Source organism: Theobroma umbraticum, unplaced genomic scaffold (genome assembly GCF_002168275.2).
Source record: "Theobroma umbraticum cultivar Fairchild unplaced genomic scaffold, ASM216827v3 scaffold_56.0, whole genome shotgun sequence".
Classification (NCBI taxonomy): domain Eukaryota; kingdom Viridiplantae; phylum Streptophyta; class Magnoliopsida; order Malvales; family Malvaceae; genus Theobroma; species Theobroma umbraticum.
In genome coordinates this window covers 11,069,870-11,089,523 of record NW_018397256.1, presented here as the reverse complement: position 1 = coordinate 11,089,523, position 19,654 = coordinate 11,069,870, and the positions used below count along the sequence as shown (strand labels likewise).

Sequence of the window (19,654 nt, the reverse complement as noted above, 5' to 3'; positions counted from 1 at the left end):
GAGGCAAGAGTTAGTTCATGGACATATGACTTGACAAGAAGGGAAGAAATTAATGTGGACGTTGGTATTTTGTGCTTATCCAAAATACCTGCCCCAATACCCAACATTGAATGCAAGTATTTAATGCATTAATTTTCATTGAAAGGCTATATAATCCTGGGGAAGGGGAAAGTTATTACAGGGTTAATGTGATTTGGGTTTAGGCTTCCTTCTTATCGATTCCCTTTGATGTCTCAGTTTAATTAATTGTATTTAAACAAGAAGGAAAACGTGCCTAATGCTCCCACAGTAGATCGATATATGAGTTCGCTCATGTACTAAATTGGGTTTTTGGTTCAATACGAAGAAGCAAACTCTGGAAATCAACGACATATAAATACATAGTAATCGATAGTATTCCATTGCAAAAGTTTTAGTTTTATGACTTGGAATTTTTCAGTTAAAAAACCCAGATTGTTGAAGCAGAGCTCCATATAGAACCAGTAGGCAGAACCCAATTAATGGCCCTCACACCGCAACAAAACTTATTCCTACACTAAAAATAGGGTTTTGGTACAGCACTTGCTTAGAAACTTGACGCTGAAATTGTAAAGAAAACTATGGCTTAATGCTTGGGCAAGTAAGCCTGGCCAAGGGAGCAACAGCTTGAGAGTTAACGTAAGTGCAGGGCTCGGTGTAGACGGATGTCCAACGTAGATCAGTGAAGTGATCTTGCTTGTCAGGTCCACCAAGTATAGCACCGGTTAACTCATTAGGATTCGGTACATCTTTATTGTACCATTGAACGAAGCTCATGGGGCAGCCCACTGCCAGATTGGCCTGCGATACTGGGACCGAGGCACCCCGGTGGTGCGCTTGTTTCGGTGGATTGTTCCCAAAACCAACCATGTATGATCTTCCTTCAGGGTTTTTCCCTAGTATATAGTCCATCTGCAAATTTCCATTTAACCAAACAGATGTTGAGTACGTAACTTGTATTTTCTGCTGAACTATCTTCACCCATAAAAGCATTGTTCAAATATTAATTACGCCAACAACTTTTACAGCTAGTGTTATGATCTGTACAGCTATCAAAGTAATCAGTTCTATAATGCTTGCTCGATGGCTAGTGTACTTCATTTCTATTTTCTTAAGAAATCATAGGCACTTTATGGAAATCTTTACCTGCTGCTTAGCAAAAGCCAAGAGGTGGGTGGAGTCAAACTGTTTGTCTCCACACTGGACCTTTTGGTTGAATTTTTGAAGCATATCACCATAGATAGTGAACAAGAGAGCTGCTCCTGTAACATACTGAGTGTTGGCCCCATCTCTCAAGTGAATCATTCCACCTGTAAATCAATCAGTGATTTAGAATAATAAGCATTATTTTCATATATGGCCATTACAATTGAAGGAAAGATGCAGAGAGGCAGAAGACCTGGAGTCATGGGAATCTTAAAATAAGAACTTTCAGGAAGCACTGAGCAAATATAACTGTCAGCTTGGTCCTTGTAGGATTTTAAACACTGATCACCTTTAAAGAAAAACTGCATTTTGAAGAGAATATTGGTGATCAGGTTCATTGCAAAAAAGAAATGTAAATTAATTAATACAAATGGGAAATGCACAAACTGCCATCATAGCCTCTCTGTAGAGAGGAAGAGCGGAAATGTTTAATATGAGAGACCTGAGAAAGGAGGACTTGGACTCCAGCAAATTTGAGGTCCCAGTTAAACTCATCGACAACTGCACTAACTGCCTCTTCTTTGATGTACTGCAAGTACGTGGGCTTAAAGGTGGCATGGTATAACCATGCTGCCGCCCACAGCAGCTCATCCTGCATTGTCCACACCCATCGAACTTGGTTAAGATCAGATACAACTAAAGCCAGGCACATTCCAGCCCAAATCCAAGAATATAGTTTTGGGTCATCAGCAGCCCAGTTGTATGTTGGACTTGGATAATCAGATTACTAATTGCTGATGGGCCAAGACCTGTCTCTTATTGAAGACAAATTTATGGTCTCAGCCCTGATTTTTGGGAGAGAGGGAGAGAGAGAGATTACGTTATAGCCAGAGTAAGAGCAATAGAAGGGGCATTCTCCATCGTAGGTTCCCTTGTGTGATTTAGCAAATTCGAAAAGCTGAACCAAAACAAGTAAATTTAGTGTCCAACACTTGCAATTAAACAAGAAAAATGCAAACATTTAAAGACATAAAGGCACCGAAATATATATACCAATTTGGCTTTGTTAAGGAGACGACGTGCATAGGCACGATCAATGCCTCTAAAGACCATAGAAGAAGCAGCCATTGCCGCAGCAGTTTCAGCTGCAATCTCTGTTCCAGGTGCGCTCGCATTGATTTGCAGGACAGTTCTCGGTGTCTTCATATTCTCTGGTCTCACCCAACATTCATGATCTTTTACAGGGTCGCCAACCTTTTTTAAAAACCCAACATGGAAATAAAACGTCAAATACTGTCGAAAATGCAACATAAATGGGAGTTAAAACTATAGAGAAAGTGGGATTTTGATTACCTGCACATACAATCTGTCACGTCTAGAAGCGGCTTTTAGAAAATAATCAGTGCCCCAACGAATAGCCGCACGAACGTTTTCCAACTCGCCAGCAGCTTGCAGATGGGACTTGTAAGCAAGAGCAGACCATGACAGGGTTGTGACTGTGAAAGCCATGGGCAATCCATATTTCACGTTGTCTCCAGCATCGTAATATCCTCCGACAAGGTCCACCTGCAATAAATAGAAGATTAACAAAATAGCATGCATGCATGCATGCAAATGAAAGATTGAAACTTGGGGTTGTGTCTTGTCTCTTCTTTATGTTTATATTTTGATGAAGACAGAAAGAAAAAATAACAAATGAATGAAGGGTACATTTGCTTCTTGTCCGTCATCAAGAGCAGAATCTCCTCTCCAGAATGGTCTATGATTAGGGGGCAGTTTCCCTGATCTTTGTGCTTCCAAAAAAATGATGGACTTGGTGAGGGCGTCCTTGTAGTTCAAATCATGACCATTAACAGAGACGACATACCCTTGAAACATAGCCAACCATGCCACAATAGCGGCTGCATATGTTCTTGCAAAAGTTCCCATGAAAACAACCACCCCAAAATCCACTTTCAAAACAATTGAATATCTATACCAATTCTAAGAAGGAAGAAAAAAAAAGGGTTTTGAGAGGCTAGCTCCAAGGGATTGGAATATCAAGTTTAAAGCAGAGACGCTCTGTTTTCCGTTGAGAATTATAGTGGGGAAACAAGGTGGCATTAATGGTTTTGGGTCTGGAATCATAATGTTAGTTTCACGGTTTGATGGCGGGAAAGATGAGACGGATTAGTTATAGTGAGTTCGTATGTATATTTTAGGATGGAGGAGAGAAGGTGGGAGATTGAGAGATTTCGGGAGGAGGTTTACCCGTGTTTAGGCACACTAAACATGATTATTACTATACTTGATATGCGGTGTTTAGAATCTTTGCTAGACTAATTAAGGTTCCCCCTTGACCTCCCATTTTTACCTATACCAACAAGAGATTCTTGGTCACTTATCTCTGCCCCTGGTTTCCCGACATGTTTTATAATTGGATTGTTACCCTGTTAATCAAAAACGGATTCTATCTTTGGTGCTTATGATATCCAAACGCTTAAAACAAGATGAATAGATTGAATTGAATGAAATTCCTGACTAACAGCTAGGTTCAATAAGCACGGATTGTTAAATTTATGGAAGCGAGGTCACTCAAGTAAAAGGGTTGATACAGTTTGAACACATTTTGACTTCATCAGATGAAATGCCTTGATTGAATCTTTAGCTTTCCAAGGTCGTGCCTTTTTACCAGATTTTCGGTTCTGATTCTGGTCTGTTTACCGTTTGTTTTCTGCTTAATCCGTTTCTCTCTTTTTTGGCTTCAATAATTCATCAATTCCCCCATTCAACAAGCATGAACTACAACATTCATCCTTCAATCAATCGTGATTGGATTTGGTTTTGCTCTGGCAAGTAATGGTTATCTCGAGACGTGGCTATAGTTGTATATTAAAAAGAATGATGATGACAAATATAATAGGGATATCTGTTAAACTGAAGATTATCCCCAAAGCTACAAAGAATATCGTAAAAATTACAACTATCCTACGTTGTATGATTCTCGAGCAAACCATTGCAAGGTTTGCATTGAATTTTCTGATTGCCCCTGGTGTGTTTATCAGCTACCCCTCTAAAGTACTGTAAAAACGTCCATGAAAGGTTAAGTTCCTCGTTACAATAGCCATTTGCTCATTAAAAAATTGAGAAAATGGTGATGGAAAACAAGCCACCTCAGCATCTCCTTATAATGCTTGCAACATTTCTGCCGATGTCTTCTTTTGTTTGCTCGGACACCGGGCCATCTCCAATGTACATGTCAAAGAAAGCCCCTGGCAAACAACCCATATTAGGATCTCGACCTTTAGCTGTTAAAATCATAGTCTAAAATTGAAAAAAAAGCTAAGCAACACACTTCAAAGGGTAAATAAGTGCTAAGACCAAAGGGGATTTACTTACTGCATAAATCCTTGCTGTGGACCACGCCAATGTGGTTACCTCCAACTGCACAAATATATACTTTCACTATAAGATGAATGTACACTTTGGACAATTTTTAGCCAATACAAAATATCGAAGAGAGTTGTACTTGACAAAAGAAAAAGTGAAAAAGGAAATATTAGTCAGATCACTTGTTACTCACTCTCCATGGAGCAAACAGCATGCCAAGATAGTAGTCTCATGCAGTGGTTGTTACTGTTTGAGAAGGGATTAAAAAAAAAAAAAAACTTACTTTTGGTAATTAGTTGTCCATCAGCTGTCCGCTGAAAGTCAATTATTGTTCCCTGCAATATCCCAATAAAGTTAAGGTGACTTGCTGCAACCTTCAATCATACAGAAAAAGATGAAAAACAAAGGGGCATACCGCCGGCAATGCAATATCTTGAGTGAAGTAGGAGCCAAATGTACTTAGGCAATGATAATCAGTGTCGGGATTTGTCTAGTAGAAGTCACGAAATTTATCAGAAAACCAGCAGATCTAGAAGAGCAATTAAAAGAAGAAAAGAAGAGGATGGGAGGGGAGGGGGGCAGGGAATAAATTCACCAACTTTGATTACTTACCTTTACTAAACGAGCACGAAGAGATTTTTCAAATGCACTGCAACATACACAATAACAGCCAATAATCAAGACACAGCCCCTCTAATTTCATCCAAGCTACTCTTATCAAACTGGATACAATAATGGGCATTTGCAAGTCTGACAACAAGAGCCCTACCACCTAATCAATGTATGGGCCTCATACAAAGCAGTTTCCAAGAAGCAGCACACGTTAACAAAATTTTCAAGGGTAAAAAAGAACTTACTCTCTTACTGTATTGACTTTCATCCCATTGCAATTAACCACAAGCCTAACAGTCATACCAATATCCTCCCTGCAAACTCATATAGAAAAAGATTCATAAGACAAGAGACACAGATAAGACATCAAAGTTGGCAAAAACAAAAAGAGTACAATAACAAACTGAGGTTAAAATCTGTCCACACTCATAACTTTGAACAAACAACTTATGAATGTTCCAAGTCCTTAAAAAGCCTTTATTGGCATTTGGCAGTAATAAATTTTCTAAATTTAACTGTCTCTAGCATGGAAATTCTCAAGTACCTAAGAAGATCCTGATAAAAATCATTGTGTTTGTGCAGTTCACCCACTGGAATAGCAGCATACTTTGGACCCAATTTCTGGCATACAGAGTATGGATGAATATCTATAAGGGGAAAAGGAAAAATCAAGCATGAGTCACTGAAGCATCAGGAAAACCACATCACTAATAACAAAAGGAAAGAGGAATGAAGCAAAATCCACAAGTACTTACAAAAACCAAAAGCATACACCTTCAGAGACTTAATTTTGATTATTTTCATGGTTCTTGATCCAGTACCAACAAGCACCTGAAAGCATTGAGAAGTTGCTAAAGTTATTGGAAAGGGAACAGAAACGCCCAACATGTCAAAATGCCCAGTCAGATTATGTTAAAGTGAAGCATGTTCCCCATTGTGACTGTTCATGTTTGGCCTAATGATGTTTTGTGATGCAAGTCCCATGGCTAACCTATGGAAAGCTTTAAAATCAGTTGGTTTAAAATCTCAAAAAAGTTGCTTTTAATGTAAGAAACTGTAGGAACGGCTAACAGAATGACAAAGAAATTAATTGCCAGACAGCATATCAAAATACTTTGTGAATATACCAAAATATAAATAAGCAGGCAAACAGATAAAGGCACATCACAGATGGTTGATACAGAGTGGGTTGCTGAAGCAACAGCAATCAGTCCACTATGTTTTACCTCCGAAGCCAAACTGGAATTATTCTGTCTATCTAATATGTTATCCAATATCAATGGGAACTCAATGCCAGTTCTCGGTTCAACAGCATGTCTTGTCCAGTTCAAATCTAGAAAAGATAGACTGCCACATCCTTGATGCCCAACATCACAAGGCCTTTGATCCATGCATTCTTGCATTTGAACTTCTGTATTTTCCAGTGGAACAGCTAGTACCTTTGTAGATCTGATAACATTTAATCAATGGATTAATTAATGAGAAACTATATGACTAGAAAAACACAGTACAGAAAAGTAAAGGACAACGTAATTTGTGAGATAGAAAACCTTACAAGTTGTCAAATGGTGGGATCAGAGCGCAGCTAATGAGAGCAGAGGAAAGGATTGGAGTGCTTCCGCTTCTCCAATAAGTGTCTCATTGCATAACTCGAAATTTTACCAAAAACAAGTGGGGTGGCAGATTGGCCTCTCGAATCAGAAGCAAATTGAAATCCAGCAACATAATTCTTACAAGAAGTGATGTGCTTAACCTTAGCTGAAGACTTGGAACTTCCAGATTTCAAACCACGTTGATTACCAGCTGATATATCCCTACTCAAATTCGAAGTCGACATACTAGAGAACCAAAACAGTAATACACCTGCAAACCTCGACATGCAACTAAAAGCTTCACGAAACGCAAGACTACCAGGTACATACATGTGTTTTGAATGGTACAAAGAACTGTCAACCAATGAACTGAACTGAGAAAACAAATGAGCTCCCAACCCATTAGATACAAAGGGCTCCATTGCAAAAATATATGGAGACCCTCCTCCATCTAAATCCATGAAAAGCAACCAATTACTCCGCATAATTTTTCAGACTTAAGCTAAATGCCCAATTCAGAAACCTTAAACCTTTTCTGAACTGGGCAAATCCGGTGCTCAAATTTACCCCCCAATTCGATACAATGCACCTGTAAAAAAAAAATTGATAATCCAATTAGAATTCAATTATGATCCATTTAAGAACAGAAAAGAAAATAATCATAAGAATTAAATTACAAAGAATAATAATGATATTGAAAATGTACAAAACATTCAGCTTAAATAATTGGAACCCGAGACAAGCAACATATATCCGGGAATAAAAATGTCTATTAAATTATTCCATGCAATTAACCACGACTATCATTCAATGCAAAGAAAGTTAATCTTTTTTTTTTCATAATTAATAAGAAGAAAAAATCTTTACAGAAACAAAACGAAGCTGGTTCCAGAAACAGAGGTAAACTCTACATTCATCAAATGCGGCCAAAAAAAAAGTTTAAAATAAATTACTTACACGAAAAGATCGGTGCAGAGAAAGATAATGTCCGAAAGCGGTTAAATTTAACGAACATTTTCTTCTTTATTCTCTTTTTGACCAAGCAATTTACAAGAAAAAAAATGGGAAATGGGAAGAAAATGAAACATGAAAACGTACCTGAAATTAAATCACGATGAGAAAACTTGCATGTCGAGATCAAGAGATTCAAATTACTAAATGGAAGCTAGGGTTTTGTTTTCTTTCTTTTTTTCCTTTTTTCTTCTTCTTTTTTCTGTTTTCTTTCTTCTTTTGGGTTGGTGTCAAGAGTTTTTATTTCAAGGGAGAGAGAAAGGAATATGCTCCGCGTCTCTGTAATAAAAAGGAAGAAACAAGGCACAGTGATTCAAAGCTTTTTGGAAGGACAAAAGTGGAAAACACAAAGTTAAGATACTTTTCCCTGACGCTGACGGTGTTGGGCCCCACAGAATCGTAACAAAACTCCAGCTCTGCATATTGGTAACGTTTCTGACTTGATTTCCAATTAAAACCCTTTTATGCTGCAAATAACTTGAAATCTTTTCTGTATTTTCTATTTTCATTATATTGCAGTTTTTAGTTCAAACTGTTCTTTTTTTTTTAAGAAAACCAAGTATTATAACTAGAAATTTCACATAACAAAATTTTACAACTATTATAGAGGCAATTTTGTAATATTGATCAAAAATGAAAAAGAAACATGTTAAATAATTATATGAGTAGCTCAACACATAAATATTTCTGTGCATACATATATACATACACACATATATATATATAATAATAATATCATTTTTTTAGTTTGACATAACATTTTAAAAAGTTTTTAAACCATTTAAAAATTTTAATTAAGTTTTTATTTTGTTATTATTAATTAAATTTTATATTTTTTTAAACTAAATAAATCTATTTGATTAATGATTGATTATTTATTATTTGTTAAAATATTACTGATATTTTTTTGTCATGTGATATGGGCATGGAAAGTAAAATACAAAGATGAAGCCTCCTTTAGCTAGCTTGGGGGGTCAAATTTTTAAAATTTTTTTATACTATATAAAATTTTTAATATAATCTCTTAATGGATCCTTTCAAAATAATTTTTTATTTAATAATTAATACCATAAAAAATATGTCACATGCCTTACTCAATTTTAATTTTTGTAATTTATATTATTATTTTTATTTATATTTATTTATATTATTTACTCATATGTTCTAAGTTTCTATAAATTTTTTTCTCCAAATTTCTTCTAATAATCAATTATATTTTGTTTTTCGTTATGTCATATATGGGTTCTATCTTTTACTTGTTATGTTGTTCTTTTTCTTATTATGTGAATTTTATTTTTTATAATTTTAATTTTTAAAAATTAATAAGTTATTATGTATTTTTCAAATATAAGTTGTAGTATTACACTGGTATTTAAAATTTCATCAATGTATCATTTTTTTATTAATCCATATAAAAGGAAATGATTTTGAATATATAGTCTTTAAACAATCTTAATTATAAAGAGAAAATTATTAATCTTGTATATCGTATTTTAATATTATAAGTTTACATATAAATAAAATAAAAATATTGAAGATAACTATATTAATTCTTTTTCAAATTTGATTAAAATATGAGTAAGTTGAAAATAATTAATATTTTTTTTTAAAAAAAATATGTAAATCGTTTAAATGATTTTCCTACATATAAGTTATCAAGCCTCATTACTTCAACTCATGAAAAAGAGTAATATGAATCAAAATACCAAAAACTCAATCCTAAAAAAAAATATTTTTTAATATATAATTAATAATTGATGAATTTGAATTCAAAAAATCAAGTATAGCTTTCTTAAAATATTTTTGTAAATCTTTTTTTTTATTTACAGGTTATATAAAATTATTTTTTATTATTAATCTTTTGATTGTTAATTAAATTCAACATATTAGTTTTAAAAAATTTTAATTCTTATTCTTTTATCTTTAGTCCCTTAATAAAAATTGACTAACTCTATCTTTAGTAAAATATAATGTGATCATGTTATAATGTTATGTCATCATCTATTATACCATATTAACATATAATATAAAATGATAAGTAACGTTTTGATTAATAATAATCTATTAATTATTAGTTATAACAATATATTCGAATCAAAATAAAAACATAAAATTTTAATTAAATATAATAAAAAAAATTTATTTAGATTTTTATTAATTAAAAAATTAAATATTATGCACCCTTTCTTTGAAAATTCTCATAATATGTTAATAAGACCGCAAGAACGGGATGTAGACTCTGAAAGGTGAAATTAGCTGGCGGGAAATGGGGTTTCCTGGTCCCATAAAAATGTGGTGGACCGTCAATGGGCTTCCAGCTTTTGTGAATGACGGTTGTGTCCTTCGTTCGCAGTAGCCTGCTAGCTCTCTCTCTCTGACCCTGTTGGTTCCCAGTTATATTTTGTTGGCTTGTAAATTTATTAGCACAAAATGGAAATTCTCCTCTCTTATTCTTTTGTAAAACAACTTTGATCAATGCTTTATTTATCTCATTTAGCACTATTAGAAATTAGGGAATCCCTTTTGTGGCCGGACACGTCTGCATCGCACGTGCTGACATGTAGAAATGTGGGTATTGGGAGCTATCCGTCACCTTTAGATTTTAATACTAAAACCCAACCAATACCCGTTTGGAAGTATATTCGTGGAATGTACGAGACTGGCTTTCGTGACCAAATTCACCGCCTAAAACATTTGGATGTTTCTGCCCATTGGTCGCACCTCATTGGGTGTGCAAATGGAGACATGTGTCACCGTCCACGATGAACAACGAGACCGACATACCCAACCGTCATTTTCATTCTCCCACACATGGGGATGGGAATAAAGGGAGGGTGATTTGGATTTACAATGCATCGTTGGGAATTTTATTTTCCAAAGCTAAATTCGGGCATCCATAAATCCCACGCAAAGTAGAATTAGGGGTAAAAGAAAGAAGGGAGAAGCAAAGGTTGGATTGGAGCCGCAGCGTTAGAAATGGTGTGAATGTGAACAAAGAGAAAGAGAAGGAAACGGCAGTTGGGAAACCGATGGGAGGCAGAAGATGTTTGACACGAAAGTGGACCGTTGAAGGAAAAGCAATTTCCAAGAAGGATACGAGAGGGTCCCCCCCACGACAGAGTTGGGGCCCTGGGGTGGTGATGGTGGTTGTTTCTTTCTTCTTAAACTTTTGTTCTCCACTAAACTAATCAATCACCCACGAAAATACGGTGATTTACTCCACAAATCAAGTAGACGACAAAGGCGGCACCCAACAGCAGAGTTTCCGGTTAAAGGGCACGCAAGCTGAGTCGTACCCATAATTTGACCCGAGGAAAGATAAATAATAGAAAAATAGAGGCACGAGGCCAGCCGATTCAATTTCGGACGGTTCTTTAGCCAATTTCTCACAAAGGTAGGACAAGAATAATTATAAACATTATAAACAATGAGTTGTATTACTAGGATAGAAAGAATATCATGTTCCTTGTTCCTTGATATGTCTGATACGATCCCAACCCTGGAAGAAAACAAACAGACAGGAAAAACAATTTCTCTGGGGAAGGTTTTCCTCTGAACAAAATCAGAGTCTTTAGAACCATGGGGATCTAAAAAGGAAAAAAAAAAAATTCACCTTTTAACCTTGTGACAACTGATCAACAAAATGGGAAAAACCAAAACTTTAGCCTGTGATGAAAATATGATAATGATATAATATGCCAGCAGTCAAACAGATGGGGTTGTTTCCTCCAGCCCTAAGACATCCAAAATCCGATCACATTCTTCATATTATGAACAGTCTTTCGCAAATGGGTTGCTGGAATCACAACAACCCAGCCTCGAAGAGATTTCTCCGTCTCAAAGTCTCGTCCACGAGTTTGAAAGTTTTCTTCACGAGCTTCTGGTCAAGGGCAGTGGTTCTGTAGATCTTAAATACCCGATCCACTTGATCAGGGGCTGTGCTTTGAAAATACAACTCCTCGAATTTCATCTTTACAAACCTGAACAGAAGGAGAATGAAAAATGGTCATAGGATGAAAATTCCTTCTCCGCAAGAATGGGAAGATGAATTGCTTACTCATATGCATGCTCAATCTCTTGTTTTCCAGTTGAAACTGGCTGGTAATCTTTGAACCACTCACACACATTTAATGGAACCTACAGAATGTAGAACATCAAAGACCATACTGATTATAAATTGTCAACATCCAATATATGTATACTGTTCTATTGGCCTTACTTTTAGAACCTTCTTTTCAAATATGTCAAATTTGTTTAGAAACAGCATGAAGGACGTGTTCTGCACAAAAGAAACAATTTTTACATTAAGAGAAATTCCAGCTATGAGCAATCCTCAACCTTCTATACACACAAGAGCATATATAGCATAAAACCTCAAAGCATGGTTGCTTTAAGACCCAATCAAAGAGTTCTTTTGTCTCCATCATACGGTTCTTTTGTTCATCCTCAAAGAGAGTTTGATCATACCTAAAACACCATAAATTACAAGGTTAAGATATCTGCATTTTGGCACCATGCTCCGATATAGAAACAGAGTTATATTAGGCACACAGACAGAAGGGAATTTATAGAAAGCAAAAGCAATAAGGATCTTACTCGCTAATAGCAGCACAAAAGATAACAGCTGTAACACCTTCAAAAAGATGGATCCATTTCCTTCTCTCATTTCTCTGGCCTCCGACATCAAAGAGTCTATATACTTCACCACTTTTCTTATTTTCGCCCACAGGGCTGCGGATGTCATAGACAACATGAGATACTAATCAATATACCAAACAAAGTAATGTGGACAAAAATTAATCCTGCATCTCTCATGCAACCATTGATTTACGTCACCTTACCAAAAATATAATGTGCTAAGATAATGTCAAACATAAACACCTGATTGAGTACCTATTTGAATTTCTCTATACAAGTATATAAATCTGAAATTAGTAAATCAGATGTCTAGAAGGCAAGAATATACATCTGTTTATTAAGGCTAACCTAGTTCATACATTAATGTACTTGCAAAGGAAACAGAGAGAATAGGAAGAAACATAATTCACCTGAACTGGATTTCTACAACACCAGTTGTGCGAACTCTTGCATATAGAACATCCTCCTGCCATAAGAAAATAGAATAGGAAGCATGTAAAAATTTCATTTTCCCTGTTTGCTGTATCATGCATGCTAATCTTATCGAGAGGTATTAATTCATTCATAAGATAATTGTTTTATTTTTCGACCATTACATACTACTACAACTTCCATAAGTAAGAAACATTGCAAATTCTAGATACCTTTGTTGGAATATAATTTGCATCAGACAATCTTTGCAAATTTTCCATGAAATAAGACGCACAATCCGGAACTTGAAGTTCATTACCACGAACATAGGTTTCCTACAAGTACACGGAGTGAATAATTACTAGCACGCTCCATCGAAAATAAACCTTCTAATTTCAACAGATTGAGTAAATTCCCACCCACCCACCACCCCAAATAAAAAGAACACTAAATATACAAAACTAAGCAATGGAGCTAGGCACAATCAGCTTATATCTTCTAGATACAGCAGTAGTTACCTGAATTGCAGAATCTTTCCACACAGTTTCTATCTCATGTGCAAGTTCTCTATTTAGACGTGGATAATCCAATCTGCTTCCAATTTCTGATAGTTTCTCTCCAATAACCTGATAGAGAATGGAAATTTTATGTTAAGATTTTGAACAGAGATTAGAAAACTTAAAAAAAAAAGGAAGAAAACAATCACAATGCACTTTAATAAACTATACAAATACAATGAAGCAGAAAATTGATGACTTCAAACCTTATTTTCGCTGGATAAAACATATTTGGAAGAGCATGCATCATTTTGAGCAAATTCCTTTGATCCATCATACAATATCTGTTGAACCGCATAAAGCATAATTTAGAAACATAGATAAAAACTCATATCATAACAGATAAAATTTCTCATCATAGAAAACTGACACCAGACACCATTATATATTTATATTATACAAAAGGGAAATAACCAACACACCCTTTTCAGGTATTGCGTACTTTTATAGTCTGATAGATGTTGGCCTGGATGACTGGGATATAGCTCTTTAGCTCTGCCTCGTCAAAACCAGTTTGGAACAGGAGTTTTATCTGCAAACAAGTTGTGTAGAATAAAAAGGAGAAACACATATCATATCAGTGTTGTCAACAAACATGAACTACAATTCAACAAAGGGCCAATTAATCTGTCTTGCCTGCTTAAAAATGGTTGACTTCCCAGATTCACCAGCACCTTTAAAACAAAAGAATATTTGAATCATTTATGAAGCAATCCAGAGAAGAGAAGGGGAGGGGGTCAGAGAGTCACCAGCTTTCAAAGGACATGGAAATATAAAGAAAAACAATATTCATTGCACAATGTCAGTAAACACAGTTTAAGGTGCTCAACTGCTTATCTGAATTGTGAAGAATTTATTGACTAAATATTCTTTAACTCTTAAGTTAGGAATAGGAAATATATCAAGCACCCAATGCCCATCTTATAGCAATTCTATATGCTCTGTGTTACTACTTGCCAAAGTCTAGGTTGAGAAACAAATAAAAAAAAAGGCAATGCAGCCCATCAATACAACCAAAGCATTTGATGAGACTGGTATGTAATATCCACATCCTCAAGAACCTCAACTAAGCATAACAGTTTCCATACCCAAACAAATAAAAGCATGGAACATTTAATAAAATCATTTCATTCTTGTTATTTTTGCGTACTGCTGAATAAAAACCATGATGAAGCCACCTGAAGTCTTCAACCAATCAAAATAAGTTTGAGACGTTAATACTGTCAGATACAGAAGTGAACAACTCGTAATTTGCGAACAAATAGGACAATAAGGAACAAAATCTTAGTTATACACACCAAGTAGTAGAAGCTTCTGGATATGCTTTTCAGCCTTTGTTTCTTGTTCAATTCTCCTTTCAATTTCCGCTGCCTGCAAATGAGTAAATCTAGAAATTAAACTGAAGCCTAATTACCATAAAAATAATAATACCAAATCCAGAGCGTTCATCCAGTTGTACTCTCTAAAAGGGTAACAGACTATATATGTAAACTGTACTTCACCTGTGCGTTCTCCTCAGCATCTGCTTCAGTGTAATGACGGTTCTTGCTGCAGAGTAAGCCCATATTCTCTAGAACAGTAGACAGCATAGAAGATGCATGTATCAAGCTCCACAAGGTGTCTTATGTGCCCTTGCGTCTTATAATATTTGCTAATAATGCATTTAAGCCAGCCTAAGCAGAAAGCCAACAATGATTAGAGATGTCTCTCCTAAGAGGTCCTTGAGTCAAAAATCAAGAAAATACTTAAATCAACTTCAGAAACTTTCTAGCAAGCAAGCTGACAAATCATAAGAAAAACTATGAACTATGAATAATAGTCCTCAGACATGGATTAAATTGGCTGAAATCCAGTTATGAAACAAACCCATATGACTGCAGCCAAAACATTCAAAAAAAGTACAAACATGGATTATGAGCATATCATTTGATTAAATTCTTACCCAGATTTAAGAACAGTGATCAATTCCTTGTCACTTCACGTGAATCTACAAACTTAATGAGAACATGACAGTGAAGACACATGTCCACGTCGTAGAGAACAATTAATACACTATACATGAATGTCCATATTTTGTATTCACCATTTACCCACATAATCAATATACCCTCCTTTGGATGTTTACTAAGATTTGGACTTTGCTACCCTCCACCGCATAATTCTCATCTTCCCCAACTTTTCCATAAGATTATAAACAGATTACACAAACTAAAGTGCGCAATTTTATCAAACAAGCTGAGATTACAGTCTCAATGCACTTCATAGCCCACCAATCTAGCAAGTGCTACAAATCTTAGCTGTTCACGATTTTAGTCTACCAGAAAACTTTCACTTCAAAACAGTAGTAAAAAATCAGTGGAAACAGGCACATACTTGAGAAAAAAAAGAAAATCCAAATGCTAAAACAATTAAAACAGCAAATGAGCATAGCTAAAATCCCCCCGATCTAATCACCACAAAACCAACAAAGAGATCTTCAAATTCAAGCCAAAGAAACGAAAAGATCTAAAGAAAAAGAAAAAGATTGAAACTTCAACAAAATGAAAAAAAAAAAAAAGAAAGAACTTACCAAATAACAAGAAGAAACGCCTGGTGGGGTTGATGGAGTAAAAGGGTTAGCTTTAGATGTGGACAATTGGGGCAGGGCAAGCAACCAGAGAGAGAGAGAGAGAGAGAGTTAAAAAGAAAAAAGCTTTTGCTTTGTTTTTTTGCTAAGTATGGATATGTTATTTTATTATCTGTAATAAAAAACGTTTGAAACTTTGTTTAAGTTCGAGTGTGAAAGTGTTAATATAAATAAAAAGGAAGAGATGTTAGGGAGGCAAGGAAGAAGAGAGAAAGAGGAGCAAGGAAGCAAAGAAAGCAAGAGCGCCGAAAGCTGCAGAGGCTTTGGCTTTGGCTGCCGTCTCTTTCTCTCTATCTTCAGTCAAAGTTGGAAAGATGTGTACCTTCAAATAATAGCAACAGAGAAAAAAACACAGAAACACCTTCTATTTATATTAGTATGTATACTATAGTATGAGAGAAAGGTTGTCTTGGGAAAATACATGTACGCGCTTAGACTAGACTCTGCCACCGCAGCAGCTGCTGCTGCTCCTACTGCTCCTACTGCTTTCTTTTTCCTTTGCTTTTCTCGCTGATTCTCTCTGCTCAGAAAGTCTCGAGTATCTTCCCATATTTTGACCAAAGAAATGGACTTTTGTTGATTATTTTGAAAAATAAAGCAAAACAGAGAAATGGGTTTCTATTTTTCCTCTTGTTTCTTGGATCGAAAACAAGGACTTGTCCGTTGGGTAATTTAGAATGCCATTATTCCATTTATTTTTTCAATCTTTGAAAAGATATTTTTGGACCAATTCTCTAGTATTCTATTTATACAAATCAAGTACTTGCGTAATTGAAAAGAACAAGATGTAACATGTTAATTATTTTAATAAACAAAAACTTGTTAATAAATTAATAGACAGAACAAATTTCCCATGATAGGGAAATATATATGTTATTCTATTTGTTGAGTTTGTAGAATTTGTAGAGTTGATATTTCAACTCCTGGACTCGTTATTTTTATTTTCTTTATTTCAATCGTGTGATTTATTAGCAGAATGTTATAGATAATTAAAAAAGAAGATTCACATTTTTAGTTCACATTTAAAACTGTTTATTCAATGAATACAAATTAAGGGATCAGGTTTTTAATGTTTTGTTATTCAAATATTTTTTAATTTATCTTTTGTATTTCTATTTTGAAATTGATTATTTTCAATTTTTAAGTTAAATATCAAATTTATCATTATAATAGGGTTGAATTTTGTCACAATATTTATATTTTGGTTGATATTTGAATAAAAATTATTTTGTAAAATATTTTGTTTAAGCTAGTTAGAAAAAAAAAGTTTGGTGCACAAAAATATATACAGGACATTTTTTTTTTGAATTAGGGAATTAGGATTCTAATCGTATAGAAATCATAATTCGAATTCTATTTTTTAAGTAAAAAAATCATGTACCAACTAACAAGTCAAATATTCAAATTCAAATCTTGCTCTTCAAATGAAAATATCATACACCAATCTATAAATTAAATGTTTTGATGCATATACATGATACATCATTTTGTATTATATTTTATTGTCCAATCATTTTTTTCAATTTTTTTATCCTTTATCCCTTTCTCTCTAAAATTCTCTCTAAAATTTTAATTGTCAAAAAATATTTTCAAAAATCAATCTAAAATACAAAAACACCTCTAAAATTAACCACAAATAAAACCAAAAACAATTTAAAATTTCTTTTCATGTTCAACAAAAAATTGAAAATTTTCAATTAAGTTTTTTTTATATACCTCAATCCTCACATCAATTGATATGTGTTATAAAAAGATATTTTATTAAAAAAACATAAATAAAAAATAATGTGTTTCAAATTTTGGAAACAACTGAGTATAATTTGCTATAATTTTTTGTACAAAATGGGTTTGAAGAATGAAAGACCAAATAAGGTCCTATAATAAATGATTCAAAGTATTCACTATTTGAGAATCTTAGGTTCTAAAGTCGAATTAAGATCAAATTGAGTCGTTTTAGAATAGCATAATGCAAAAAAAAAAAATTTATTTAAAAAATTTTAAGTAAATTTTTATTTTTTATTACTTTAATTAAATTTTTATATTTTTTTAATCAAATAAAATTTTATAACTAATTATTGATTAATTGTTATTAGTAAAAATGACATTTATTATTTTTTATTCACGTAACATTGAAATGATATTAATGTAGAGAGTGAAAAATACCAATATGATATCATGCTAAAATTAATATGTCATATTATCATTAATTATGATATATTAATATATCTCAAATAATTAATTATGATATATTAATATGTCACACCAGTGGTATACAATATAAAATAACAATAGTATTTTGAGTAAGTTAATTATTAATTATAAAAACTTTACTTGATTCAAAATAAAAATATAAAAATTTATTTAATTTAAAATAAAAATATAAAAAATTAATTAAATATAATAAAAATATAAAACTTTATTTAATTTTTTTACGAATATTATATCTTTTGAGAATTCTTTTAAGTCTTTGTTTGTGGTTGGAGATGAAGACCCTTTTTGAAAAGGCTCAAGTCAGGCAATGTATCTTGACCATCCGGATAAGGGAGAGGACATGACTCCATGAGCCATTGAGCTAAAGTCCCATGCCTCATTTAGAAGTAAATACTGGTAAAAATGACAGAGTTACTTATAATAGATAATTGAGTTATTCCTACTTGGATTAACAAGAAAAGACATAGTAATGTTTTAATAATACTAGCATTTCTCACTAAAAGACAGATAATAGTAAACAATGGTTATTAACATCAATCTGAAAAATTCCAGCCTCGTCATCTTATAACCAACCTTAACACTCAAACCTGTTAAGATATCAAAAGCCACTTAGGTAGTTTGCCACCAGATGCAACCTTGGAACCTAGCTACCAGCAGCAAGTTCTTGCGCCATTAGTAATTCAAAATCTAAGAATTTAGCAAGGGAGTAGAGGCTTCCTTGAATATTATTCCAACAACATTACATAGAAATTTACAATTTTATAGGGAATTGATGATAGCATATAATCAAAAGGAACCGCATAGGAAGCCATTGACAATGTTGTTGAACTGTGCTGAGTTCTCAATCTGGGGTACGTGAGATGTGTTCGGTATTACTTCCAGCCTCGCCTGCTTCCCAAGAAGTCTGAAATCCCAAATAGCCCGAGACATCATTATACAAGCTAACAGCTCAGGCTTAGTAAAATAATACATTAATAATTATGAAATAGTAATTTGAGGAGTGAATCTAATCCAAGTGGGGGTGTAGTGCATACTCCTTGAGTTCATGAGCCATCCTCAAAGGGAAAATCTGGTCTTGATCTCCCCAAAGTAATAGGACATCCTAATTATTAACAGGCAAATGGAAACGTTAAGCAGCAAAATATCAACAATCAGTGAAAGTTAAAAGATATTGTTAGTATCATGTGCTTAACTATAATCTAGATATTTGAATTTCTAATCTTGATACTATTAAAAGGTCAGGTTGCTGTTGGTAAAATTGATATGAACAGGGAAATTTGCGGACATTTGGTATGTTGTGTGAAAATGGTGGTGGATGAACCTGCTGAAGTGGAGCAAGCTTGACTGTGTCATCACCCTGAACAAGGGTCACACCCTTTAGAAGTTCCAACTTCTCCTTCCTGTTCTCTGAGTACAATTGCTGCACATGCATGAAATATTAGAAATTAATAAATAAGTAAAGT

General features: G+C 34.1%; 5 protein-coding genes across 5 annotated transcripts in view; 1 reads left to right on the top strand and 4 right to left on the bottom strand.

The window, feature by feature from the left end:
* The window catches only part of XI-I (myosin), a 14,652-nt gene extending 14,192 nt beyond the window's left edge, over positions 1–460 (top strand). The window contains exon 28 of the mRNA XM_021420609.1: positions 440–460. Coding sequence (XP_021276284.1) covers positions 440–460 — 21 coding nt within the window. The remainder of the gene's footprint in view (positions 1–439) is intronic.
* GH9A4 (glycosyl hydrolase 9A4) lies at positions 7–3,311 on the bottom strand. Its single transcript, XM_021421856.2, has 8 exons — positions 2,875–3,311; positions 2,518–2,730; positions 2,218–2,418; positions 2,045–2,122; positions 1,667–1,816; positions 1,418–1,526; positions 1,165–1,328; positions 7–930 (listed from the first exon to the last, which is right to left on the bottom strand). The coding sequence occupies exons 1-8, from the start codon at positions 3,091–3,093 to the stop codon at positions 598–600; spliced, it is 1,467 nt and encodes a 488-aa protein (XP_021277531.1). The 5' UTR covers positions 3,094–3,311; the 3' UTR covers positions 7–597.
* Positions 3,312–4,006: 695 nt separating this feature from the next.
* FAP2 (Chalcone-flavanone isomerase family protein) lies at positions 4,007–8,021 on the bottom strand. The gene is given in 13 exon segments (XM_021421857.2): positions 4,007–4,415; positions 4,543–4,587; positions 4,817–4,868; positions 4,949–5,023; positions 5,146–5,182; positions 5,391–5,459; positions 5,690–5,792; positions 5,901–5,976; positions 6,372–6,594; positions 6,701–6,728; positions 6,731–6,781; positions 6,784–7,326; positions 7,836–8,021. Coding segments are annotated over 12 exon segments (1,296 nt in total). The 5' UTR covers positions 7,223–7,326; positions 7,836–8,021; the 3' UTR covers positions 4,007–4,317.
* A 3,136-nt stretch (positions 8,022–11,157) lies between these two features.
* Positions 11,158–16,537, bottom strand: LOC110411624 (G protein alpha subunit 1). The gene is made up of 14 exons (XM_021421858.2): positions 15,924–16,537; positions 14,857–15,027; positions 14,653–14,725; positions 13,991–14,028; positions 13,797–13,886; positions 13,561–13,638; positions 13,316–13,423; positions 13,031–13,132; positions 12,797–12,852; positions 12,345–12,479; positions 12,122–12,215; positions 11,968–12,027; positions 11,806–11,885; positions 11,158–11,728 (listed from the first exon to the last, which is right to left on the bottom strand). The coding sequence occupies exons 2-14, from the start codon at positions 14,941–14,943 to the stop codon at positions 11,551–11,553; spliced, it is 1,179 nt and encodes a 392-aa protein (XP_021277533.1). The 5' UTR covers positions 14,944–15,027; positions 15,924–16,537; the 3' UTR covers positions 11,158–11,550.
* Positions 16,538–18,699: 2,162 nt separating this feature from the next.
* The window catches only part of LOC110410853 (alpha/beta-Hydrolases superfamily protein), a 2,770-nt gene continuing 1,815 nt past the window's right edge, over positions 18,700–19,654 (bottom strand). The window contains exons 2-4 of the mRNA XM_021420751.2: positions 19,513–19,611; positions 19,226–19,293; positions 18,700–19,095 (exon numbers count right to left, since the gene is read on the bottom strand). Coding sequence (XP_021276426.1) covers positions 18,978–19,095; positions 19,226–19,293; positions 19,513–19,611 — 285 coding nt within the window. The 3' untranslated portion in view covers positions 18,700–18,977. The remainder of the gene's footprint in view (positions 19,096–19,225; positions 19,294–19,512; positions 19,612–19,654) is intronic.